The sequence below is a fragment of the Motacilla alba genome, chromosome 1A (assembly GCF_015832195.1).
Source record: "Motacilla alba alba isolate MOTALB_02 chromosome 1A, Motacilla_alba_V1.0_pri, whole genome shotgun sequence".
In the NCBI taxonomy this organism is placed as follows: Eukaryota; Metazoa; Chordata; class Aves; order Passeriformes; family Motacillidae; genus Motacilla; species Motacilla alba.
The window spans coordinates 57,881,502-57,908,686 of record NC_052031.1 but is presented as its reverse complement, the minus strand read 5'-3'; the positions used below and the strand labels follow the sequence as shown (position 1 = coordinate 57,908,686).

At 44.9% G+C, this 27,185-nt stretch overlaps 2 protein-coding genes across 8 annotated transcripts in view; both read left to right on the top strand.

The window, feature by feature from the left end:
- The window catches only part of CCND2 (cyclin D2), a 30,588-nt gene extending 9,841 nt beyond the window's left edge, over positions 1-20,747 (top strand). For both annotated transcript variants that reach the window (XM_038154586.1, XM_038154585.1), the window contains 2 exons: positions 6,561-6,691; positions 16,439-20,747. In XM_038154586.1, coding sequence (XP_038010514.1) covers positions 6,561-6,691; positions 16,439-16,594 — 287 coding nt within the window. In that variant the 3' untranslated portion in view covers positions 16,595-20,747. The remainder of the gene's footprint in view (positions 1-6,560; positions 6,692-16,438) is intronic.
- A 3,875-nt stretch (positions 20,748-24,622) lies between these two features.
- The window catches only part of TIGAR (TP53 induced glycolysis regulatory phosphatase), a 52,222-nt gene continuing 49,659 nt past the window's right edge, over positions 24,623-27,185 (top strand). For 2 of the 6 annotated variants that reach the window (XR_005258939.1, XM_038153777.1), the window contains exon 1: positions 24,629-26,495. Coding sequence is in view for 5 of the 6 variants with exons in the window: in XM_038153777.1 (XP_038009705.1) it covers positions 26,464-26,495 (32 nt within the window). In the remaining variant the exon portion in view is untranslated. Of the gene's footprint in view, positions 26,496-27,185 lie in introns of all 6 variants that reach the window. The other 4 variants (XM_038153775.1, XM_038153776.1, XM_038153778.1 and 1 more) reach the window with 4 other exon arrangements.

Sequence of the window (27,185 nt, the reverse complement as noted above, 5' to 3'; positions counted from 1 at the left end):
CATCCTTCTTCAGACAGAAGTTCTGTGGAAGTCAATGGGAGTGTTGTCTGAGTGAAGACTGCAAGATGAGGTCTGCAACCCTGGTAGAGGTCTACGGGGTGACCGCACAGAATGAGGCCTGTTTGCTCCTCAGCATTCCTGCTGGTCAATTCTACTCTGCATCTCTTTTCATCCAGTGTAAGTTACTGGAGCCTAGAAAGTGTGATACAAGTTTTATTTGTGACCTGTTCTTTGCAGAGGGGAAGAATAAAGCCTGTACAGGCTTCATTATGTAAATGTCTTAAGAAATAAAATACGTGTTGCAAAGTGGCATTGTTTGCAGGAACTTCTTGCATAGCAGAAGAAAGAATAATTTGCACTAATTTATTGCTAGACAAAAGAAGAAGCTCTTGCTTGTTCCAGCTCATATCAGTATATTGAGCTTTCCAGCCAATGGAGCCACAAGAACCAAGGAAGTGCCATCCGCAAGCAGTCAGGGCCTCGGGAATATTTCATGACCAGTCACGTCTGGCAAGAGGAGGTGGAAAGAAATAAAGAGAGCGTGTGCTGATACAAGCTGGCATCACTCTGTAGCTGCCAGCAGAGCTGCCCTCCTTTCTACCAGCTATAGATCTGATGTTTTGGTGGTTCAAGCACTATCATCCTAATCCTTGGTCAGGAAGGTGTAAAATAAGAGCAAATAAAAACCAGTGCAAACAGTTGTTCAGAAATAGTATTTACCATCAACTAATGAGCATATTGTTGTGAATGCTCCTCTACTTTGCATAGGTTGTTCAGCGTCTTTCCCTGTCTTTGCCTCTCTTGGATGGCTGTGATGAAGCATTAACATTTAGGATACTTCAGACCCATTTGTATAAAGGCCAAATGCTGTTTGCTTTATGAGAGGATCAGAATTAGATGTCTGCCCTCCCACCTACTCAAAAGATGGAAGCACTTCTGCATCCTGGTTTACTTGAAAGTTTTGTGTTTGAAGGGCTGAAGTCATCTGGTTTTGCCTTTAAAAGTAAAAATTGTTAATGTGAGGAAAATTTGCAGGGTCCTGGAGAAATACAAGAGGAAGAGAAAAAAATGGCCACTGCAGATACAACCAAATGTATTAAAAAAAAAATAGTACCGCATTGACCCTGGAATTGCATTGGGATCAAAGCAGACAAGAATTAAATTCACTACTTCCATTGTTTATCTTAGACTTTTCTTTTAAACTGAGATGGTTAAATATAGATGCATGCTTGTCTTCGTAGTACAGGCATTGGCTGGGTGAAGTATGAGGCTGGCTGTGACCATTATCTACATACTTTTAATGTATCAATAGCTGCTTTTCTGATGGAGGTAACATACCTTTTTTTTCCTCCCTTCCCCCCCCCCCCCACGGGAAGAATTATCTTCCTTATGACAGCAGTTTCCAATTCTGTAAATAAATATCTATCAAATTACAGACATGAAAACTGGCTGCTGAAAAAAAGCCCAACCAGCAGCCACATCAGTAAAATGGATTGTTGTAAGTAGGTAGAGTTCCCCCACCTGACTTTGACACACTGAGCATGTTCAGCCTGGGTATTTGTCAGTGCTCTTCTCCTTCCGCTGGTTTTATTTGTTGGCTGCAAGTTAAGGCTTCCCCTTGCAGGACCTCTCGGGGTTCCTTCCTCCAGTTCCCTTCTGCTTTGGACTGAGTGTCAGCATTGCATTTTCCTGGCTTGAAGGCAGTGAAGACCACTGGATTGGGAGATAGCCAGCAAAACAACTCAGCCGCGGTGCTCGCAGCCCTGGAACCTTGGCGTGGATTACGTGTGCTCCACTGGCAGAAAAACCTCCTCATGCCCTGGCTGTGTCAGCTCCAGGCTGAAAGTGGGGGACAGGTTCAGGGTACCCTGAATTTGCTTGATGGCTCTGGCTGGCTGGTCCACAGGTGGCTGTGTTTCAAAGGGTTCTGTTTCTTGCATTGCCTTTTTTTATTTCCAGGGCTGAAGTCAGTGGGGTTGTGCAGAGCTGGTCACTTGTTTTTGAGGTCATTTGGGAAATAGGTGGTATTAAAATGGGGATGGGATGGTTTCTTGTATATATTGCCTGGGAATAGAAAGTAAAACAATTGCTTTCTAACAACCCAGTGTCTTCCCTTGAAGTGTTCATGTGCTCAGATTCTCATGGACACGCACTGTGGCACTGCTTCTCTAACTTATAATGAAACTCTTAAACTCTTTTGTACTTTTCCCATGGAATGGCATAATCACAGAATCAATTAGGTTGGAAAAGACCTCTGAGATCATCGAGCCCAACTATAAACCTATAAATCGCAACAAAGTTAGAGTCAGAGCCATGCTTTAGATGCAAGCTCTGGGTGCGTGTTAGTCAAGTTTGCACACAGAAGGATTTAGCCCATAGCCTTGCTTCAGATGTCCAGGGAGAAGTGCCATTTATAAAATTCCAAGTGCCCAAAAAGAAGTGCTTTCTATAAAATTTCCCCTGTAGTTCAGGTTTCATCATCTCCTACAAGAATTTGCAGTAAATGCATATGTTTCAGCTCACATTTTTAAGTTTTTTTTCTGTGCCCCCCACTTTTTTTTTCTTTTTCTTTTTTTTTCTTTTTTTTTCTTTTTTTTCTTTTTTTTTCTTTTTTTTTCTTTTTTTTTAAATAATTTTTTAAATTTTCTGTAATCTCAGGGCAAATTTTTGACCTAATTTGGAGGGGGGCAGTTTTACCTGGGCTAAAACTGAGTGAGGATGGTGAGGCTTGTCTTGTTGTCATGGTAGAAGCAGAGATAGGGGTTTATTATTGAAAATAACATGTAAAAAACTTGGTTTGAATTTCTCAATGGAATCTAAGAGACTGTGGGGCGGTTCTGCATCCCCTCAGATATGGTACTTAATATTTATGCTTTCATTGCACCTTGACAAACATTTCACGTAGTTATTGCTTTTCTTGAATATGGAAATATGTTAATTATGGCCTTTATTGCGCTGCCTGCTCTTTTCCTCAGCCTTTTCTATTCAACCCTCTAGGTGGCCCAGCACAATGTGGCTTCTTTTCTTTCAATGAGCTCTTTCCACACTAATAGGGTCCAGGGTGATGTGGAGAACCATGTGCACAAAATTGGTGCACCACCCCCCATTCCTTTGTGGGCATGTCAGGTTAAATTCATATCAGCAGGAGGGTCACTGCCATGATTTTCAATAGCTCGAGATGAGGTGATGACTTCAGACAATGGTGCCACACTCTCCAGTTGGAGACACTTGCCTCACCAGTTGCAGTAGTTAATTAATATGCTAAAAATAGAAGCCAGTGATACAAATCGCTGCCTGTTGTACAACAAAGACTGGGCATGTGTAGCTTTGATAGCCAAGTTTATGGTGCTTGTTATGGAGGGAAGTTAGTTTAGAGCTAGAGGCAATGTAAGACTTTCTGGATGCTGAGCTTTAGTCACTCTGGGCCTCTGGCCATTCGCTCGCTGTCTCATTTGCATTATGAATGACATTAAGGGAGCTAACAAGGTTATTGGGCATAGAAATGTTCGCATGTGACCCCACGTGGAAGCAGACCTACAGCAGTGCTAGTTGGCAGGGACACTGTGCCTCTTTATTCAGCTTCCTAGGAAGACATTTTCTGGGAGTGGATCTAAAATCAGCCACGAGAATACCGGCGTTTGGATAACGTGGAGGTCGTGATGCAAGGCAAGGAATTCCAGAGGCCAGGTGGAGCTGTGTCCTTCGCTCAGCCCATTCTGCCTGGACATGGCACCTCCCTGCACCATCTTTTTACTACATCCTGCCTGAAACTCAGGACAAGGAGGGGGAAAATTATGGAAAATCAATTGCTACCTGTACTTCCCATGCATAAGTGAGAGACGGTTTGGTGCGTCCAAGATGAAACATGGAAGTTGCTTCCCAACTAGGGGTGTGGTTATCTCTTACGTGTGTTTGTATAAATCCATGTGAGGTAAACATGAAAATGGTTTTGATCATAGAATTATTAAGCTTGGAAACGACCTCTAAGACCATACTCCAACCATAACCCAGCATTGCCGTGTTCACAACTAAACCGTGACTCCAAGTGCCACATTGCATGTTTTTTGAGCCTTTCCAGGGATGGTGACTCCACCACTTCCTTGGGCAGCTGGTCCAATGCCTGATCACCCTGAAGAAATTTTTCCCAATATCCAATCTAAACCTCTCTTGGCACAACTTGAGGCTGTTTCATCTTGTCCTGTCCCTTGTTCCCTGGGAGCAGAGCCTGAACCATCCCTGCCTGCACCCTCCTGTCCAGGGAGCAATAGAGAGCAATAAGGTCCCCCTGAGCCCCTTTTCCTCCAAGTTAAACACCCCCAGCTCCCTCAGCCACTCCTCATCAGATTTGTTCTCCAGCCCTTGCCCAGCTCTCTTCCCTCCTCTGGACACACTCCAGCCCCTCAATGTCCATCTTGCAGTGCCAGGCCCTGAACTGGACACAGCACTTGAGGTGAGGCCTCCCCACTGCCCACAACAGGGGGACAGTCACTGCCCTGGTCCTGCTGGCCACACCATTGCTGACCCAGGCCAGGAGCCATTGGCATTCTTGCCCACCTGGGCATGTACCACGGACCAGCAGGCCCAGGCCCTTTCCTGCTGGGCTCTTCCCAGCACTCTTTCCCAGCCTGGACCTGCTGGGGGTTGCTGTGATCCAAGGGCAGGACCCAGCACTTGGCCTTGTTGAACTTCATCTCTCTGGCCTGGCCCCATCAATCCAGCCTGTCCAGATCCCTCTGCAGAGCCTTCCTGTCCTCAAGCAAATCAGCACTCCTGCCCAACTTTGTGTCACCTGAGAACTGACTGAGGGTGCACTCGATCCCCTCATCCAGGTCATTTATCAAAGAGAACTGGCCCCAGCCCTGAGCCCTGGGGGACCCCACTGGTGACTGGCAGAAGTGTAATTCCCATTCCCTTGAGATGTGCTGAGATCAGCATATATATATATCAGCATATATATAATCAGGCTGTGTCCTGCACTGAGAATTCGGGAATCAAGGTTACCCTGTTGTCTCACTTGTTAATGGGGGGCAATATAATTTAATTTCCAAGAGTCAGCTTTCCTATGTACAGTGGGTTCTTACTATTACAATAGTGCATAAATTACTATTTTTATAATAATGGCATTCCATATTCCTTACTTCAGACAGTGGGAATTTGCCCTTCAAAAGTGTCTGTCAGAGTGTGATGTCTGGTATGAAGCAGCATGCAGTGTTGAGCTTGCAGGTGGGAACCTCCTGGTGGCTTTGTGAGACAGAGAAATCCATGTCAGGGTTTCAGTTCCTCCTTTTGTCTCCCCTCTTCTGACACCCCTGTTGTTCTGGTCCATCTGGGGGAATGTTATGTCCCAAGTGCCATTCTTACTGGACTGCTTCAGTCCCAGGGATGTATTCCAGCTTGGAGAAGAACATGCTGTCTCCACAGCTATTGAAGTGTGTGTCAGCTCTGAGTTTTGGAGGCTGAAAACAGCTCTCCATGTGTCTAAGACCTCAGTGGTTCCACAGACATCAGCAGGGTTACAGAATTTGCGAACAGAAGGGATTTGGGATCTGCAGCAGGACAGTTTTCTGTGATCTGTTTCTATTGATGGAATGTATTGCTTGTAATTTATTTCTTATTATGTATTACTTTGCTTTGCTCTTCCTTCTGCTCCAGATCCCCCAGCTGAAAACTGGCAGAGAAAGGTTTGCTAATACTGAAAATTAGTAGAGAAAGGTTTGTCAGTGAGTTATTGATGAACCAAAGAATTTGCAAATCAAGTTTCATTTTAGGAATGTATCAAGATGTGGGAGATCTGGTATTTAGCAAGATAAACTAGTGCTGATAAACCAGTGTTTGTGCCAGTATCATAAACCATAAAATTGCCTTATAAAAATGACAGGATTTTATTTTAATTTCTCTTCTGATTTGACAGATGTGTGAGAGGAAGTTCTGAGGTGTATTTTCAGCTTGTTTATTAAGAAGTAGTAGTAATGACAAATGCGATCTTTGTTCTTTGATTTCATAGCTATGGGCTGTAAGTGTTCTCACTTCCTAATTGCTAAGGTAGTAAAGATGAACCGTTAATTAAAATCTCTTTCCCGGACAGGTCTTTAAATGCTTGAATTAATTAACTCTTTAAAAATTGACGTGACTAAAAATCTCATTTTGGTCCTTTGTGATACCTTATTCCAGTTAGTTTTCTAGTTATACAGAGAGGTCTAATGTGACCAAGACCCAAATTTCTGACATAAATTACAGAAAGCCTCCTTCTTCTCTTTCCTTTTCTTTAAAACTAAGGAAAGACTATTAAAAATTGTCCAGGTTTACTTTATGCCTCAGTGAGAATAAAAGACTGAACTGCATTTCCATTTTAATTTGCAGGTCTGTTCCCCCTCCTTTGAGTGCTTGTGATGAGCAGTGTGACTAATGAGCTCCATGGGACCAAAAAGAGTGGCACTTTTCCCTTTCTTCTACTTCCCCGGGTTTTATTCTTGGGTGTGGTTTTTTTATGTTGCTTGCCTCTGATGTTTTGCAGCTTTTCTGGTCTGGGCTTGGACTAATTCCCAGATCTGTTCTTACAGATTTTAACTTTGCCATGTACCCACCATCAATGATAGCAACTGGAAGTGTGGGAGCAGCCATCTGTGGCCTTCAGCTCGATGATGGGGACAGCCTCACGGACCTCCTGGCCAAGATCACAAACACAGATGTGGTGAGTGTTCCACATTCCTCTTTTTCTTTCACTTCCCAGGGTGTACTGGAGAACTGGGCCTGATCCTGAAGACTGAGTGGAGCAAAGAAGGGGGTTGCTTCTGCAGGGAGTGAGTTGCAGGTGTGGACCCTGCACTTTGGTTTGAGTCTCCAAAGCTCATTGATTTCCTGGAATTCAGTTTTTATTCAGGCTTGGTGGGGAGAGCCTGCTTTGCCTGCCCAGGCTGATGGTCCAGCAGGCTGAGCCTCCTTAGGAGCCCTGGTTGTGGTTGATAGGGTGAGCAGACAGCATTCCCTGGGGCATAAAGCAAACCAGGAAGTGTTGTGTTGCTGTTGGTCCTGTGCTTGCAACCTTGAAACAGCTTTTCTGGCCATTCTTCAGGTATCACCTAAAAATTCTTGGCTTGGAAGAAATGATTAATGAACTGATTTCAAGGCAGGACATGGCACAGGCACAATTCAAACTATCCTCAACATGTGCTAATTTATTGTTTTTGATTCACAGGGTAAATATGTGACATTATTACATCTGTGATAACACTTTTAAATTAAGATTTGGGTTTGTGATTTGGTTAAAAAGGAGTAATTATTCTAGGGTACTTAAAAAGGGAGAATTTTGACATTTCTTTTTCTTTCGTACAGTCAAATTGATCCTAATTTTCAAATGCAATTCTGAGGTTTCCCATTTATTTTAATTTGAATTGGATGTGCTCAGAAAAAGAAATATTGACAATTCAGAGTGCTTGAATTCTAAACCATAGAATCACAGAATGGCCTGAGTTGGAAGGGACCTTAAAGGTCATCTAATTCCAACCCCCCTGCCATGGGCAGGGACACCTGCCACTATCCCAGATTGCTCAGAGCCCCATCCAGCCTGGCCTTGGACAGTGCCAGGGATGGAGGAGCCACAGCTTCTATGGGCAGCCTGTGCCAGGGCCTCACCACCCTCACAGGGAACAATTTCTTCCTCATATCCAATCTGAACCTCCTCTGTGTCAGTGTGAAGCCATTGTCCCTTGTCCTGTCACTCCAGGCCCCTGTCAAGAGCCTCTCTCCATCTTTCCTGTGAGCTCCCTTCAGGCACTGGAAAGCCACAATGAGATCACCCTGGAGCCTTCTCTTCTCCAGGCTGAGCAATCCCAATTCCCTCAGCCTTTCCTCGCAGCAGAGCTGCTCCATCCCTCTGATTCCCTTGTTGTCCCTCTGAGAGGAGGGGACACCTTTTGTGCCTGAGAGAATTGTGTGTAAGCCCTGTAAGGCTCTTTTGCTGCATCTTGCAATTTGGAAAGGTTTTATCTACTGTGCTTTTCTATCCAGATTATTGAAGTCTGAATGAAAATACCTACAGAAACTTCTCAGTAGTTTTTAAGTGATTAGAAGATGAGGTTTTAATTTTGCAATGAAAATGCCTTCACACCTTTTCTTTTAAATTTAGCAGGATTTTTTTGTCAAAAGCGTGCTTTTTGCCATCCTGGTGAAAATCTTCCCAGATCTGACTGAGCCTACATTCCTTCAGAAGAAAAAATTGATATTCTTCCCAAATAACAAAGAACTCCTAGCATTTTACTGTTCTCATCTTCCCTCCACGAGTCTGTCAGCATTGGTAGAAACCAGCTTCCTTCTCTTTGCTCCTGGTCTCAGCCTACAGCAGCACAAACTATAGAGGAGAGTCTCACTCATCCCCCAAATCAGAACAAACTCATGACAAAAGGAGCTTCTGGATAATTTAATTGCTAAAAAATATAAGCCTTTGCAGAAATTAGAGGTACTGTTATTTTTTTCAAGGTGTTTTCCTCTGTGAGGCAGAGGTAGCCTTAACTCCCTGCAAGCTTTGAAACCTCAGCCTAACCAAAGGTCGCCAAAATTTTTGAGTTTGGGCAAAATAGTGTATTTTTCATTAGCCTGCTGTTTCAGTTTGGGAGAAATATTTTGCTAGGTATTTTCCCTGTGAGTTTTGCATTGGAAAAATACAAAAGAGGCCAGGACTGGAAACTTTGATCCCACATGATAAAGCTTGAGAGAAAGAAAAGCAACTGAAAATAGGGTATCAGCGAAGTATGGGGCAGGCTTAGCAATAGGTAATAATACCAGCCTCTTGTGTAAAATGCATTGTTGGAAAAAACCTACTGTCTGGATTGTGTAAGAGTTGGCCCAAGGCTGTGTTAATAAAGAGTAAAGACTATTGTAATACATTTTACACTGGGACTTAATTAAAGTTGAATGAAGAGCTTCAGTTCTCTCACTTCCGAATTTCTGATGCCTGAGAGCTTTTCCTGCAGCAGCACAATTAATTCATTGTCACTGTGTGAATGATTTTGTTTTCCAGTGGGGGCTTAGAGAAGAAGGAGAAATGAGAGTTCCTGGTCTTTAGGACCATCATGTGGTAGAAAAGTGGGGAAGTCACAGAAATTAACAGTTCTGCAGAGGAAAACCTTCTGGCCCCCTGTGTTTCATGGTAGCCCGCAGGAACCATCAGACAGCTGAGGAAGAGTCCTTCCCAGCCAGAGGGTGCCAGGGCTTCTGCTTCATTTTTGTTTTGGAGCGTGTGATAGCTTAGCATGGGAACAGATGATAGGACTTTCCCACTGGCTTTTCAAAAAATGTCACTGTCTGAGGTGGAGCATGAAAAATCTCAGCTTCAAAGCTGCAAGCAGATGAAAAGGAAGAATGGTAATGAAACCCTGATGCAGCTTAAGTGCAGTGAGCTTTTCTGAACTTTCACTGTTTTATAGTGATAATTTAAGGGTGCAGTTTATTTGCTGGGAAATAGCAGCATTAACCAGGAGGCTGAAATCAATGGTGTTATTTTAGCTTTACATTAGTGTAACTGAGACTGGAGTTTGGCATTTACAACTAAAAAGAATGTTTTTAATGGAAGTTTCATTAAGAATTATACCAAAATACATTATTAATTAACAACATGTAATTTAGAGCCCAGCTGTTGGGTAAGCAGACAACCAGCACGAGTGTTTCTTTCAAAAACACATTGGTGTTGGATATCCTTGCATGAATCCAGAGCAGTGCCCTAGACTTGAGATGGGGCTCAAGGCATCCTGGACTGTTATTTTAGGGATAACAGTTATTTCTGGTAAATGGCTGCCCTGGGCTCTTTGGTGAGGGTTGAATCACAGGGTGGAGAAAGTGTGACAACAGGGCCAGGCAAACCCTGGTTTCATTACTCCTTCCACTGACCAAAATAAACAAAGGGGAGCTGCTCTTGGAGAAGCTCAGCAGCCTGAAGGGTAGTGAAAGTAGCTCTGTGTGGTGCATCTGAGCCGCTGTCCCTAAGAGCCACTAAGAACTAATCCCACGCAACTGAGGGACAGGTTTCTCCCCCTCTCCTCTGTTCTTGTGAGGCTCCAGCTGAAATATTGCATGTAGTCCAGGTGCCCCCAACATAAGGAACTGCTGGAGCAAGTTCAGAGCAGGCCACAGAATTGATAAAGGAACTGGAGCAGCTCCCCTGTGGAGACAGGATGGCAGAGTTGGGACTGTTCAGCTTGGGAAAGAGAAAGTTGTGTGGAGACCTCAGAACACCTTCCAGTATCTGAATGGTCTACAGGGAAGCTGGAGAGGGACTTCTCATCAAGAACAAGGGGGAATGGCTTCAAACAGAAAGGGAGTAGGTTTAGATAGGATATTAGGAAGGAGTTAGAATTAGAATTGGAATTAGAATTAGAATTAGAATTAGAATTAGAATTAGAATTAGAATTAGAATTAAAGAGGGTGTTGAGGCCCTGGCACAGGTTTCCCAGAGAAGCTGTGTCCTACACATTCTTGGAAGTGTTCAAAGCCAGGTTGAATGAGACTCTGAGCAACCTGGTCTAGAGCAAGGTGTCCCTGCCCATGGCAGGGGGCTGGAACAAGATCACCTTCAGGATCTGTTTGAACCCAAACTGTTCTGTGCCTCTGATTCTAACTTCACACAGCTCTGAAGGATGGAGATTGCATGTTCCAGTCTGTTCTCCTGCCAGAACATTTCCTTTGTGGTTGCTTGCAGAGGAGAGGCTGGTGAGCAAAGAGTTAACAGACCTACTGTCAGGAAGCCTCAGAGCTCCCTGTGCATCTCTTAGTGGGTCATTGCAAAGGAAAAATAAACAACTCAGGAAGTCAGGAATTCCCATAGCATCCCAGACCAGCACTCCGGTGCAAGCAGTATCCTGTCCCTGGTGGAGCCAGATGCTTTGGAGGAGGATACGAGCATCCCCGCTGTGCACAATTACGGGATGTGAGGAAGGATAGCTGAATGGGTGGGGCACATTTTAAGACCTTGCAATCAATATTGTGCTTTGTTTGAGACCTTTCTTGGGTAAATCTATTCCTTCTCTTCCTGGAAGAGCAGCCATCCAGGTTGCATCTGGATGACACACGGAGTTGGTCTCTTCAGCATCAGCAGCCAGGGAGAGGTTTTCAGGCAGAGCCAATGCCTGTATGTGGGCAGAAGTCCTCTCTAAAAGTCTGTTCCCAGATGGTAACTGGTGTATATTGAGTGGTTTGGAAAATCTAAAGCATATTTAAGGGTCTGAAGTAGAAAAAAAGCAAGGAACCAAGCATTTTTTAAAGGCTTGTCGAAGCAGCTGGCTGTGAGCCCTTAAAAATGTGGAAGGGGGCTGTTTTGAAGACTGGATGCATAATAAATGGCATTTAAAATATCTCCACTTACATGTGCCACATATGTCAGTGCCGGGATTTTTTTTTTTTTTTTTATTCCCAAGATCAGAGACATCCATTCATAAAGATCGGCAGATTTCTGCACAGAAACGGAAGCGAAGAACCGCCATGCTCAAGAATTCAGAGCTGCAGTAAAAAAATCATGGAAATCTGTCTTGAATGGATTGCATTTGAACGTTGTCCCTAGAGCACATACACCATTTATCCTCTCTTTTGTAGTGTCTAGGGCCTGTGGTTTTGGAAGCAAGAAACAGGACTCGCTGTATCTTATCCTGCCTTATTTGTTGCAGACTGCATTTTGTATGCAAGGAAACAACAGGCGAAATAGCCTCCCAGAGAAAGGAAGAATGAGATAGTTTCCTAAGTTGTCTTTGCCTGAGTTGGCAGCTGCTCCGTTTCATTCAGCTTTTTGTTCCCCAGTGAGTGCTGTGCGTGTGTAGCAACAATGGGGTGATGCAGTGACACCGCGGGCTCATGGCGGAGTTCCGTCGGGTCCATTGGAAGGCGCGGCCATGGCCGGCGCGCCGAGAGGAGCCAGGCCCCTGAGGAACGGCTCCGCAGCCCCCGGAGCGGCTCCCATGGATCGGCCACTCCGGGAGGCAATCCTCGCCTGGCTCCTGCAGCTCTGTGTAATGCAGGCAGGTCCTCCCAGCTTTTTGAAAATCGCCTTTTTCACTAAACACTCAGCGTGTTTGTTACAACAGCATAAATCTCACACCTTTTCACCTTTCCACCTTTTCACATCTTCAAAGTATTACCTGGTAGAGATTGCCAGAAATCCCAGGTCACACTGAGCAAGGAGTATCATGGCATCTGCCCCTGAATTGCCCTGCTGGTGTGCTAGCTTTACTCTCTCTTTTCCCAGTTCTGAAAATATTGTTCTCTCCTGTTTGCAATGAGAAATACCACAGCAACAACAGGAAACCAGCGAACTGAGTGGTGAAGCAAACAGTGGAACTGAATCTAGAAAGGACACTGTTGAGACTGCTGAAAAGACCAAAAAAATTGCAGAGAAAAATGCCGTATATTTTAGATTCTTTATGTTAGTCACCTTATTTATTGCATTATTGCAATAATGTGGCAACAGTAAGTGGAGAAGCTCTGGCATGAATTAGTTTTTTGTAGGTTTTTTGGGTTTCTTTTTGTTTTTTGAATGAGATGTCCTTGTTAGTCCACATGAGGTGTCCTTTGGAACAGCAAATTACTATTTTCTTTACTTCCAGTTGGAAAAAGAGACATAGACACTTACCTGTGGTTTATTCTCTTCGTTACAGTAGCAAAAACATACATTCAGGAGGGAAAATAGCTATATTTTTTAACTGCATCCATTAGCTGTGAGATCACTGGAAATACAGTAAATGGATTAGATATTCTCACAGCAGCTTTCCAGGCTCTTGCTTTGGAGAAGGTCAGTGAGGTAAAGGCCAGTGCTCAGTACACAAAGGCCCCACTTTGGGAAGGAATCCCTGTTTATGTCAACAATGAAGCATGTGCTTTGGAGAGGTCTGAATTGGGCCTTAAATGTGAACCAGTGGAGGAATCCAGCCAGCTTTCTTGTGTAGGAGTACAGATGACATGTTCCACACTGGAATTTATGTAAATCCCAACTCTTTAATGCATGTCTGATTGCTGCTCTCTAAGATTATCCAAGCAATGTGTACATGACCAATGAACAGTACTGTCATTTTGGGTATCTCCAGCATCTTTCCATTTATCAAACCAGATCCTGCACCTAAAAGAAGTCCTTTTCTGATTTTCCTTTTGCAGTTAGTTTTAAGAAGAGATTGGGGGCCTTAACACTTATTTGTGAAGTAATTAATATATGTGTGGAAAACTAACCACCCTTTAGCACAAAAATGCCAGAAGGCTTTTTTAGTATTCCCAGCTTTGGGAGTTTGGGCAGTGCAAAGCAAGAGCCTGTTGGTTGAGTTGAGTTGAGTTGAGTTGAGTTGAGTTGAGTTGAGTTGAGTTGAGTGGGAGTCCTTCCCTCATAGCTTGCCAATGAACCATAAATGCCAGTTTGAAGCTGGGGGCCAGTATAGGACACGCATATACCACAGAAGTGTTGAAAAGTTCAAGAAAGTGAATTATGTTTAATATTCTGCAGAATCTTCCCTAGGGCTTGTGCTTTGTTTTAAGATTGTTATGAATGGAAACTGAAATCTTCAACCATTACTGACTAGAGTAAGTAGCTCGTGCCATAGAGCTTTTCCAGTTATTTTCACTGCCAGCATTTCCATCATAGCCATGAGGCTGCCCCTCATCAGACACAGGAGAGCTTTTCTTTTCCTTCAAATGCTTTTCATATGTGCTAGTGAAATCACCTAGGGATGAAAGAGTTTCAGAATTAAAAAAAAAAAAAAAGAAACCCCAAAGTTAATTGCCTTTTTAGTTCTGTACATGCTGAAGTATAAATAAAACTATGGAATGGAAAATACCAAAACTATTTTAATCATTAAAACTACTAGACCATATAGAAGAATGGGGAAGTTAATCCATGTGACACACACTTTAAAAAGTTTTTTATAAAAACAACAAAGACAAACCCTGCAGTATTCTGAAGGAATAGCCTAGTCTTTGTATTGCAAAATCTGGGGTCATACTGCAGTGCATTATAGTGTTCTTTCAAGGAAGATTTGTTGAAAATAATGCAATTCGTGGATTTTTTCTTTGATATGTTCTTAAAACTTAATTCTCTGTTGTCAGAATCATCTAGAACTTGCAAAATGAAAGTCCACCAGTAAAATATGTACACATGCAGCAAACCCCCATGAAACTTGGAGGGGTTAAAAATACTGTGTCATGGGAAGGCTGGGCTGTTTGTCCTTATGGGTTTTTAGTAGTTTTTTGTATTGTGTCCCTTAACTGTGGATTGACTGAAAGTTCTAGCAATGTCATAATCTATACAGTAAAGTCACTTACTAATCACGCTGTGACAGCTGGGCTGATAGGATACTCTAAAATAGGGTTTTTTTCCTTTCACCTGAGAGATTTAACATCCAAGGAGCTTTAATATGCAAATAGCAACACTTTTTTGGAAGAGTGTTTCATGCTGAATGCAGTGTGCTGGTCATTTTTACTGTAAGTTTCTTTGTTTTAAAGAATTCAGTGGTTTTAAGCTCAAAAAGTGTAGACCAGAGAAATAATACACAGTGGCCTGTGGATTCCCATATGAAATTAAATCCATGTGACAATTCCAGTCGAGGCCACTTTATAGATTTTATGTACAAAATGAAGACACCAGAAAAAACCCATATCTCTGTAGGGTTACCTGGAGATTTCAGCCTCTTCATACCTGAAATGAATCATCACACTATCCATCAGAAGTTTGTACAGTGTTTGTGTAAACGACCATACTTGAGGGTGTTTAGGAACAGACAAAGCTGACTCCAAATGCTCGAGCCACATGTTCCCCATGTCACCACCCTTCCTTCCCCAAGCCTGCCTGCAAGGAAATTGCCTCATTAAGCTTTCAGACTGAAGCTGCTTAAAAAAATCTGGCTTGCTTTCAGAAGGACACAGTGCTTTGAAACTGCTTTAAAAGAAGAGGTTCTTATACCCAAAAAGCACATTACAAGTGTTGTCTGTTACAGGAGTCTCCAAACTGGTGCCCCCACACTTGAAAATGCCTTGACCCACACAGTGATTTGTTGTCATTGCCCTCTTACACACAGGTGAATGCTTACAATGGACCTAAAGCCCTCCCTAGCTGATAATGGGGGATTTTCTTTATCTGAGGACAGGATTTTGCAGCCAGCAGCTGCTGGCTGGTAGCCAAGAAAAATGGGTGTTCATTACCCACCAGAGCTAATTGCGCCCATCATGAATGTCAGCGTCGCCAGCGGAACAGATCCTCTTCACCGGGTGTGTTTTCCCAGTCCAGCTGGGATGACAAATCAGTCCTTCAAGTATGAATATTTCAAACTCTCCCCAATAATCAGGTACTGTGTAGAAAAAGGGATGTGTTGGTCATGGCCCAGCTCCTCAGTGTTGCAGTCACATCCCGTAGTGGGATGACAAGTGCCTGTGGAACCCTGTGGAGGTCAGTGCCCCATTCTGTTCTTCATCTCCCCTGCCTGACAGTGGGAATGGTGATACTCAGTCTCACCACTCCAGCCAGACGCTCTGGGGGCTCTGGTTAAAGCACTGTGCTGTGAAAATCCTCCTACCAAACCCTGTGTTGCTCTATTCCCTGAAGACTTCTGGAGACACCCAGATCTCAGGCAGGCTGAGGCCACAGGAAGTTTACAGTATTAGCGCCTTTTCCAGAAGGACTCCTCAAGGCTGCCTTTAGAAAATGCCATTTTTTGTAGCACCACGTGTCCCCCTGCACAGTGTTGGATTGATACTCCCAGTGCCGGCACACTGAATGTGATTGGCATTGTGTTCATACAGTCACAGCTTGTGCTTTATTTTTAAGTATCTCCTGTAACTCAGGGTTTGTCAAGGTTTTCTGACTTTTTTTCTGGTTAAATAACCACACTATTTGGTCTTCCAGTGTATTATCTAGAGTGTGGAACATCCTGTGAGTATTTTAATAGTCGTCGTCTTCATCGCTGTGTCTGCTTTAAATGTAGTGAATCCTTCACATTTATTTCTGTATTTATACTTCATGTTTATTGTGACTCCTGATGGACAGGCTCCCCTGTTTATGTTGCTGTACTGTACTCTGCTGTTTCCCTGAATGTTCTGTAGTTTGTAATGCAGTGGTCTCTGGGAACTGGTTTTCTTTTCAGAAAATTATGGGACATGGCACTCAGTGCTCTGGTTGCCAAGGTGGTATTTGCTCAAAGGTTGGACTCAATGATCACAGAGATCTTTTCCAACCTAAATGATTCTACAATCAAAGACCAGTAAAATATTAAGATTCAGAGCCTAATAAATGCAGCATGAACAGTGTTTGACCCGGGGAGTTTGTACACAGTGATTACCTCTCAGAATTCAAGGTTGATTCGTATCAGAGCAGGCACTTCTTGGAAACACCTGACTGATGCTCTTCCAACTTCTGCTAGCTCAGTAAGGAAAAAATAACCACCTTTATCTTTACTAATAGATAAATTTGCCTTCTTTACTCTAGGACTGCCTTAAAGCTTGTCAAGAACAGATCGAGGCAGTGCTCGTGAACAGTCTGCAGCAAGTCCGGCAGCAGCAGCAGCAGAGCAACCCCTCCAAGGCAGTGGATGAACTGGACCAGGCCAGCACTCCCACAGATGTGAGAGACATCAACCTGTGAGGACATCGGCACACAAAGTCACGCTTGCTCCCCCAGACCCTTTATTTTTGTTATTATTTTTAGAGTGAAATTTTTTTAATCTGCTCCCACATAGAACATATTTAAAGCTCTTTTAGGTATAAAGAAAAACAAAAAAAAAGTACAAAAACTGAATAATGAAAAAAAAAAAGCGTTTGGTGCCTGTGATGTTCTACAGAAGGGAATCCCACGATATATTTGGTAATTGCTATTTGATTATGTATCAGTGATATTAAATGCTTATAAAAGCATACAAAGTAGCTAGATCAATGTAAGCCTGCATTTGTGGGAACAAAGTAGAGTATACTTGTCTGTGTATTATGAACTAGTGCATACACCCCTTTTTTAGATTTAAGAAAGGAATCGTGTGTGCGATTTTATGGCTTGACTAGATTGCAAAGCAATAGAATAAGGGGTTTAGGGCAAAGTGGGAAAAGATCCCTGAAGCAATTGAACCATTTTGAATGCAGAAGAGATTTGCTGATCTGTCACCTCTGTTATTAGTCAGAAGTGTTTGTTGGATCTCTGTATGTTAGTTTTGTTTACTCTTGCTGTCTGTGGTAGCTGCTACCTAAGAAAGAAATGCTTTATTTTACCAGCCAGAAGAGCAGGTGTCTTTTGGGCTTTTTTTTTAGTTGATTTATTTTTCTTTTTTTTTTTTTCCAACTTCCCCTCTACCCGTCTTGACTTTTTATCTACTTTTCCTTCCGAAATGGTTCATTCTAAACACAGCAGCATCTTTGGCATGAGGGCGATTCCTTTTACCCAGCCGTGGGCCGAGCCAAAGTTCCCAAGTGTTCACGGTCAGAGGGGGGAATGCACGCATTAATCCCAACCTGTTGGCTGGGCAGACCACCTCCAGCCTTTGGATTGCAAGATGTGGTGGATCATCTAGGAAAAGCAATATATTCCTTTACAGTGCTAATGCTTCACATCCATGTTAACGTCTGGCAACTTCTTAGCTTGGCCACAAAGACATTTAAATGATGCTCTGTCCATCTTCCTTTGTAATAGCCCCTCACTGTGCTAAAGAAGATGAGGTTTGGTTTGCTCCCTCATCTCTCTTTTCCCCCACTCCCCCTGCACACTTTTTCAGCATTTTGTTAACTTTATTGATCCACAGTGAGTGTTTTTGTAAACCATTTCATTCGCAAAGCACTTTGAAAATTGTTCCTAAGGGATTAAATGAGATGGTTTATGACAATTTTGCAGAGGAAAGAAAAAACAAAAAAAAAAAAAAAAAAGAGAAAAAAAGAAAAAAAAAAGAAAAAAAAAGAGAAAGAAATCACAAAAGCAAGGCTTTGTATAGCTTTTTATAGTCAATATTTTCCAGTATCTGGTGTACTCGGTTAGTTGTGGTGTTGCTGGAAATACCAACACCCGCTTCAGATGACATTCCTGTCATGACATTCCGGATAAAAGCCTGACCATCTGTATTGTTCAGTGTCACAGAAGGATCTTAATACCACCTGCATGTTTATCTATGGACAAGGAAAGAAAATTGCTGGTGCAACAGCCATGGTGGTAAACATCGAGGTGCGTGACTTGGAGTTTTATTACAAAGGTGTATTCAGTGTACTTGAATTTATTTTCCTGCTCCACCTGTAACGAAGAGGCATTTAGATGGCAAAGGAGTTGGAGCAACTTTTGAGTTTTTTTGGTTCTGTTTTTCTGGTTTTGTTTTGTTGTTTTGTTTTTTTTTTTTTTGCACAATTGTATTAACAGTTTGCAGATATCCAATATGAAGCTGTTGGTTGAAATGTTTATGTTCGCATTTTTAACACAAAAATCCAGAAAGAACATGCTACTTTGAAGAATATTATATGTATGGACTCAGCCTATTTGGCTAGATGAGGGTAGAAAATGGAGTAAGGTTCTAAGGTTTTGATGTTTTTTTGGTTTTGGGGGGTTTTTTGGTTTTGTTTTTTTTTTTTTTTTGCGCTGCTAAGAAGCTATGATTTGTTTCATTCTTATTCACATTAACAGTACTTAGCTGTATTGTTTCACTGAGTGTGCTGCTATTTTATAAACATTTTTATAATATATTATTTTACTGCTTAAATTTCAAATCCTGAAGTAGATGGTTAAGTGGAGATATGATGAGTTCTTTGATTTACTGGAAATGCCCTGTACAGGTTTTTTTTCCCCCCTAATAGCGTGTTCATGATTATTTTTTTTATTTTATTTTTTCTTTCTTTCTTCCTCCTTTTTTTTTTTTTTATTCTCCTTCCTTCCTGATCACATCCTGCAAAGATGGTATACTTACCTCAGGTTTGCTGGACAAGAAATGGTTCCCATTTTCACAATACCTCACACAGTGACAGTTTGGTTGCCCTGGGGCCCACCCAGGAGAGGTTGCAAGCAGCCGAGGCGGGGCACTGGCTCCTTTTTGGTCTCTGGTATCCTTTTCATAGTGGAAAAAATGCATTGACTCTCCACTGGTGAGCAGGTCTGTTCTCCCCAAAGCTGCTGCTGGGCACAGCCTTGGCCTCACCTCCCACCTCGACATTCTGCATTGGGAGCACCTGGAATTCTGCAGCGGTGTCTCTGTCCTGAAGGAAAAATGTAGCTGATGTTGTGGAAGCAAGACTGCAGAGCCACACACAGATCAGATTAGATCAGGTCAGATCATTCCTTGGCAGCCCTGCCCCGTGGCTTCACAGGGTGCTGTGCCAGAGGGTCCTGATGGTGGCGTGAGCTCTCTGAGTGCTGGCACCATGTCCATCGTATTGGCGTGATTTGCTCCGTGCCATAGGCCAGGTGTAGGCAGGACCTGTGTTTAGGGTGCCTGCTCCTGCTCTTCATCCAGCTTCCTTCACACCCCACTCCCACAGCAGCCACGGGATCACAGGGATGATCCCTGCAGAGGATCACCAGTGATTCCTGCCGTGGAACACAGGGATGATCCCTGCTGTGGATCACTGGGGTGATTCCTCTGCAGGGGTGACATCACAGTGTCACCCCTCTGCAAAACTGAAGGGACAGGGGCTGAGGGCCACCTCCATGGTCAGCTGCTCTACAGCAGGGTGGGGGCGAGCTGTGCTGGAAGGGGCAGCACCATTCAGCATTCCCAGTCTCCGCAGGGTCTTGGTGGGTCTGTGTGTGTCCCCACCAGGGTGAGGAGTGTCCTCGGCTGCAGTGACATGCTCAGCAAGTGCCAACCCTCTGGTTACAGCATACTGTATGTTTGAAGGCTGCAAACCCTACAACTTCAGCGCTTTCACAGTAGCTTTCAGAATAAAATGACTGCCTAGTAGTCTCTTTTAACAGATGTTAAAGGAAGTGTGTTGTTACTGCAAATGAGGTGTGAGATTCCCCCCCCCCTTGAATTGCAGAAATCCTCCCAACTGATTGATTAAAAAATAATAGAAAATGTGTTGCTGATTCTGCCTTCCCAAGTGCCAAAGGATTGGTACAGTTGCTAAAAGCATTTCTCTCTCAGCTTCCTATTGATGGTACTTGGATGGTCTTCTCCTCCTTCCCGTTACTGTAGTGTAGGAGCACCTCATAATGTATTTATTTGTATTTCCAACATGCTTATGAAAGAGAAGAATACCAATTAATCCCATGTCCAATTAATTCAATGTCTATGATTTATGCTTGAGTAGTCAGACAGCTCTTAATTACTCAGCAAACTACCTGGCCACTGGATTTTTTCCACTATGTTTATTACCATGTTCTCATGTACCTCAGAAATCACTCTTGGTTGCACAGTTTCTGTTCTCAGACTTTTTTTGGGTTTTGTTTTGGTTTTTTTGGTGGTTATTTTTTGGGGGGGTTTGTGTCTTTTTTTTTGCCTTTTTTTTTTTTCTTTTTTGAGTGTGATGCCATATCAAGTCAACGTTATTCTCTCACAAATGTGCTCTTTAAGAGGTGTGGATGTGGTCAGGGGATGCTAGAAAGTGTGGTAGTAGACATCAGTGTAAACAAAAGTATTTAGAAAGTACATGAGGTTGTTTTTGATGGATAAGACTCTGATACGGTGTAGTCTTGATTGCCTTTTAAAAGGTCTTTGTTCAGTGTTGTCATTTTTATTAATAACCTATTGTTTTGACTAGTTTAAAGATGGTTCTAAGAAAAGTGTTTTGGCGGGATTAGGTATGCTGTATGGACAATAAACTCACCTTGACCTAAATTTACCTGCCTTGCTTTTATTTCTTCAGTGAATTTGGTTGTGTCACTCACTCCATGGTGGTGTTTCCTTGTGGGATGTGATTCTAAAGCCTCTGATCTGGATAGATGGTGCTAGCAGCCATATAAAATGAAGGCTGTAGGCACAGAATGAGCCTGCCTCTAAAATGTAGCTGCCTTCCCACTGGATAGGCATATTCTGGCACATAATCCCATGAGATTCAAGGAGAACAAAGTCCTAAAAATTGGTAAATTGCAGGATCAAAATATTCTGTGGGAATAAAATTGAGCTGGTGAAAAGCCACATAGAGTGCACATTTTTGTAATGAATTGAAATACCATTTAAATCTTCACTCAATTGTTTGTTGCACTGGAATGCTACTGAAAAAAAAAATTAGATTATTTTTCTTTCTGTAAACCTGGGAAAACCGTGAATAAAAGGAGTGGGATTTGTGGTGAAGCCAGTGGGAAGAAATGAGTCCATTATCCGGAGTCTGCTTCCTCAGTCTGTGGCCAGGAGGGCAGGATGCTCAACCTCTCCCTTCTCCCATATCTGCTTGTGGATGCCTGCTGTGAAGTTACCAAGCTCCTGTGGGATGTGTTTGGCCTGACCTCTCCTCCACTGCCATGCAGTAGCAATTTTCTCCTGAATTTCTAGCCCTTTTTCACCCCTGGGGAGAGCAAAGAGACCCTGAAGAATGAAGAAGAGGCATTTGGGCAGACATACTGGGGAAACATCATCATAAAGTGAATTACACTGCCAAACCCAAAGATAAATGAAAGGAAAAGACCCCAAATGACAAACTTCAAGATAAAATGAACAGGGAGAAGGAAAAAAACTCAAAAGGAAAAAACAAATGTTGCAAAAATAAAGAAACACACAAGCAAAAATAAATTTTAAAATCATGGATGGAAATTATGAATTATGGAATACATATGAATTAATTAAAAATGAATAGGAAATAGGAGTTAATTCAGGAGGCTGGGGGTCAGGAGATAGAGATCATTTCTAGCCATAATCACACAATCTTGGGACCTGTGGGTTTAGGGAAAGTCTCTGAAGACTTCCCTGGCAAATGTCTTCTGAGCCTCACATTTCCCAGTTTATCTGCACCAAGAGGTAGAGATTCTAAAACATCACAAGTCCAGGGTTTTCTCTGACCACAATTGAACAACGTGACCAGCAATTTCTGGTATTTACTAGGCTCTACTGGGAGCCTGTGAAGGACTGGAACTGTGCAGTGACCGAGCCCTGAACACATTGTCCAGAGAGGGTGTGGAGTCTCCCTCTCTGGGGATATTCCAGAGCTGTCTGGACACAATCCTGCACTCTGGGATGACCCTGCTGGAGCAGGGAGACTGTACCAGATGCCCCACTGTGGTCCCTTCCAACCTGACCCATCCTGTGCTTCTGTGGTTGTGGTTCTATTTAAAAGGGTTCTCAAAGGTGATTTGCATTCCAGCTGGGCTGCTGATGTTCCTGCTGATGCAGCCAGGAGACAATACTGAAACCTGTGGGACTCTCAGTGAGGACACTTGCCAGGGAGAAAGAACATCAGGTCAGTGCTCTGCTGGGCTCCAGGGGCACTGTGGGGAAGGGCATCCCTCAGCAGCAGTGGCATTCAATCGAGATCTGTTAGGATTACAAATTAAGGTGAGTAAAGCTGAGGTATTTACACTGAGTTAAGAAAAAAACACTGAGTTTTGCTGCAACCTGCTAGAGAGAGAGAGAAAGGAGCTGATTCAAAGAAGAAAAGTAAAAGGGAAAACGTCTGTGTCCTTAAATGCCCGTCCTTCTGTGGAAATGATGTGGTGCTAGCTTGGTCTTGCCATTGAGTTTTCTCTAAAAATAAACTGGGTTGTTATTTGAGCTCTTCCAAAATGCAACATGCAGAAAGTTCAAGAAGAGTTAGGCTAGAGAAGTGAAGGAGAGAGGGAAAGGTCAGCAGCCTGGCTGTGTTTGGCTCCTCAGATTACTCAGGAACCCTTCTTAAGGCAAAAGCTCTGGTTCATCCAACAGAGGACTTGCAAGCATCCCTGAAGAGCAGTAGATCGACGTTTCTGATGAGGGTTTTCAGAACTTGAGCAAAGCTGTGAGTGGGACATAACCAGCTGGAGGATGAGGGATGAAATTGTGTGTGCTGCATTGTCATCCAGCACACTCAAACAAAAATTTATCTCAATTTTTCCAGCTTCCTCACATTGTCTCTGAGGGGAGAACTCATCACACTCTGCAGCCTCCTCACAAGAGCAAGAGGAGGGGCAGGCCCTGATCTCTGCTCTGTGTGACAAGGGACAGGACCCGAGGGCATGGCTGGAGCTGTGTCAGGGGAGGGTCAGGGTGGATATCAGGAAAAGGTTCTTCCCAAGAGGGTGCTGGGGCACTGAACAGGCTCCCCAGCGATGGTCATGGCCCCAAGGCTGCCAGAGCTCCAGGAGTGTTTGGACAGCGCTCTCAGGGATGCACAGGGTGGGATTGTTTGGTGTCTGTGCAGGGCTAGGGGTTGGACTGCATGATCCTTGTGAGTAAGTCCCTTCCAAGTCAGGATATTCTAAGATTTCATGATTGTAAATTCAACTTGTTTGCTTCTCAGAGAAATATTTTATTCTCGTTACTTTGGATCTGCTTCTTAGACACAACCAAGTATTGATCTTTCTGGTGTGTACTGATGGTGATGTCTAATCTCCCAGGTTTAGGTATTAGGGCTTGGCCTAACGCTACAGAGCTTTGCAACAGGAGTGCCCCAACCGGGGGTGTGAGTCTCCTGGGCGTGCAGCAGCGCCAGGGCGAAGGATGCGATCCGCGATCCCGGGAACGGCCCGGGCTGGGCAATGGGAAAGGGCCGCGGCGGGCGCTGCAGAGCGCCAGGGGAGCCGCCGGGGGGCGCCCGCGCACCGCGAACGGCCCTCGGGGCCCCGGGACAACCCCGGGAATGCCGCGCTGGGAAAGGAGCGTCCCCGGGGCGCCCGCGTCTCTCCTGAGCGCCCGCCTCCGCCACACAGCCCGCAGCCACAGCTCCAGCAGAAGGGAAGGCGTTCGGCCTAGGGGCTGCCCCTGCTCCCTGCTCGCAGCCCGTATACCGCACTTAAAAACAATTAAAAACATTCCCGAAGTCACTCTGCCACGAATGAAATTCTAGGAACTGTGTTCTCCAACAGACCCAATTTGAGGCCTGTCCGCAGCACAATCTCTGTGTAGGATTTGCCAGGGTTATGCCTCTCTTCAGGCCAGCACGTCCTTCAGAGGAGCATTACGCAGGCAGAGAAGTGCAACGGCACCGAACTGAAGAAATTCAGCAAAGGTTTCTGCTGGGTGTATTTGTAAGCTCAACGAGCAAGATCAGATCCCAAATGACAATTGAAAAGGGAAACCTAATCTTAGCAGCTAAGGCACGAGGCTCTAAGTCAGAAGGTACAGGCATTCCAAGCTGTTTTCTCACAAAGCCAAAGTGGCTTGTGTATCACCCAGAGTGGGTGACTTCAAAGTCCGTCTCAAACTTTGCCTGAAGGGCTGTCACTTTTGCAAAAGGTGTATGAAAGCATGCACTTAGAAGAGATGTTAACAGCGTAGGCTCATGTTTGAGACTTGATCCTCTAAACCGCGCGTGAGACACAGCTGGAGTTTTATCACCACAGCAAAACACTGTTGTTTTTAATGGTGATACAAAAGAAATAGGTCGGAGCTGATTCAGTTAGCACTGGCTCATTTACAGGCCAGACTGTCACTGGTGTCACCCCTTGAAAATGTCAGTTCCAAAATCTGTGGAGGAGAGGCACTGCAGAAATTTGAGGTTAACGCCACTCTGCGAAAGGAAGATAAAAAGGAAACTAAACAGACACAACTGTTGCATTAAATATTTAATTTTTGCATCTGCTTAACAGCTATTGAAACAAATTATGTTTCAGTCTTTATTTAGAATGTATTTGGTGTTAAAGCACAAACCACTTTCAAACTGAGGTCAGACCTCCGGGCAACCCACAAGAATGTACTGGATTTTTAGATAGCATTTATTCTATCCAGTTGAGAAACCCTGAAGGAAATACACTCAGCTAACCAACTAATAGTTTGGTTAATCACATTGTCTGTAAGTCATAAAACTTCAGCTTTCTGAGGGGAAAAGGTTCCAGTCACTTCTTGAGTTACTTTGTCCATTTTACCAGCACGAATTTCTAGGCTGCCCAGAGAAGCTGTGGCTGCCCCTGGATCCCTGGAAGTGTCCGTGGCCTGGCTGGACAGGGCTTGGAGCAACTTGGAACAGTGGAAGATGTCCCTGCCCATGGCAGGGGGTTGGAACTGGATGATCTTAAAGGTCCCTTCCAAGCCAGGCCATTCTGTGATTCTATGGGCTCTGCAGGACAAGACCAGTGTGGTCCCAGCTGGAAGCGGGTGCTGACATCTCTCACTGCTTTGCCTTGGAAAGTGCTGCTTTAAACCAGTCCTTGGAACCAGCTCGCCTTTGCTGATGGTTACTCCGGGGTGTGATTTGGCTGCCCAACCTTCTCACTGACTTGTGAGTAATGTCTTTTATCCATCCATATATAAGTATCAATGTATTGATATTACTCTGAGCAAAGTGCTGCTGCCAATCAGTGTTAACTGAGCTGATGTAACCAGAGTGAACATCACCAAGCATTCTGTGCTCTGCAAAGGGGCAAACTTGGTCCGTCCTCTGGTCCCAGTGTGGAGGACTCGGGGTGCAGCTGCAGTGGAGCTGCAGGCTGAGCTCTGGAGAAGCCCAGCTGAGACAAGAGGCTGGCAATTGCCAGTCCTTCGCCCAGCACAGCGCCCTGTGGCACCGGGCAGGGGATGGACACTCAGAGACACGGCAGGAGATGAAAACCCAGACCTTCCTACCCTTAATCTGTGAGGGTGTAAAAGTGCAGGGGTTCCCTTGTGCTGCGTCCCTCCTGGAAGGCCACCAGCTCGGGCTGTTGTTTTGTCATTTAGTAATTGCACCGCGACCGAAGTATGTTACGGAACTGGATCTGAGACTCTGGGAATTGAGCCAGTAAGGAAACCCGGTCTGACTGTGAGTGCGGGGGATGCAGCTGGGAAGGGGCTTCTGTCCCAGCTCAGGCGCTGCGAATGTCACTCAAAGTGGCTCCGGGATGCTTAGACCAGGACGTTTCCTTAACACCAGCGTCACGAGACGCTGCGAAGCCCAGATTTTAAGGTGAAAGCCTCCTGATTGCAATTGCAGAGTGAGAATGCGGAACCATTTCGGGTGCAGCAGTCCAGGTGTAAACCTCACACTGCCACGCCCACCACTGAACGCTGTCCGCAGGCGCCACATCCACGGGGCGCTCAAGTGCCACCAGGGCCGGTGACTGCACCGCTGCCCTGCAGCCTGTCTGAACGCCGCTTAACCCTTTGGGAGAAGAATTTCTTCCCGATGTCCAGCCCGAGCCTCCCGTGAGGCCGTTCCCTCTCGTCCTGTCGCTTGTGCCGTGGGAGCTGCGCCAGCTGTCCCCTACCATCACGGAGCCGTAAACCCTTCCCGGATCCTCCTTTTCAGCCGGGAGCCGCCTCCGGTGACGTCAGAGCGTGACGCGGGGCGGGCTCATGACGTCACGGCGCGGCGCGCGGCGCCGCAGTGCGGGTGGTGCGACGTGCGCTCAGCTGCGCTCAGCCTGCCCACATCTGGGCACATCTGGGCACATCTGTGCTCACCTGGGCACGCGTCTGCGTTCGCCTGCGCTCACCTGAGCTGCCGTGCGCCATGGTTCGGTTCGGGCTGACGGTCGTGCGGCAGTGAGTACCGCCCGCGCATCCCCGGCCGTGGCCGTGCCCCGGCGGCCGCGGCCGCTCCTCGGTCACGGGCAGCGGGAGGGGCAAGCTGAGCAAAAGCTCTCGGGCGGGGCAAGGGCGGTGTGAACATTTGTTCCCGTGAAACGTTAAAGTGGTTGTGACTCAAGTGGAATTCCTAAGGTGACTTTTTTCTCCTACTCTGTGGACAGAGGTTTGTAGCTGACTGAACCAAGTAGCTCCAGCTTCCTGTAGCTTTCAGGGGAAAACTTTAATTTGTAGGAAGGCTGAGCTTTTTTTTTCTCCTTTCACTATAAGCCCCGGGGGCAGCAGGGGAGGGAGGATTCTGCCCCTCTGCCCTACTCAGGAAGGACAGGGAGCTGCTGGAGCCAGGCCAGAGCAGGGACACCAAGGGGATCAGAGGGATGGAGCAGCTCTGCTGGGAGGAAAGGCTGAGGGAATTGGGATTGTTCGGCCTGGAGAAGAGAAGGCTTTGGGGTGACCTGAAAGATGGAGAGAGACATGTGACAAGGGGCCTGGAGTGACAGGACAAGGGGGAATGGCTTCACACTGACAGGGGGGAGGCTTAGATTGTCCATCAGGTACAAAAAGTTCCGTGTGAGGGTGATGAGGCCCTGGCACAGGTTGTCCAGAGAAGCTGTGGCTGCCCCATCCCTGGAAGTGTCCAAGGCCAGC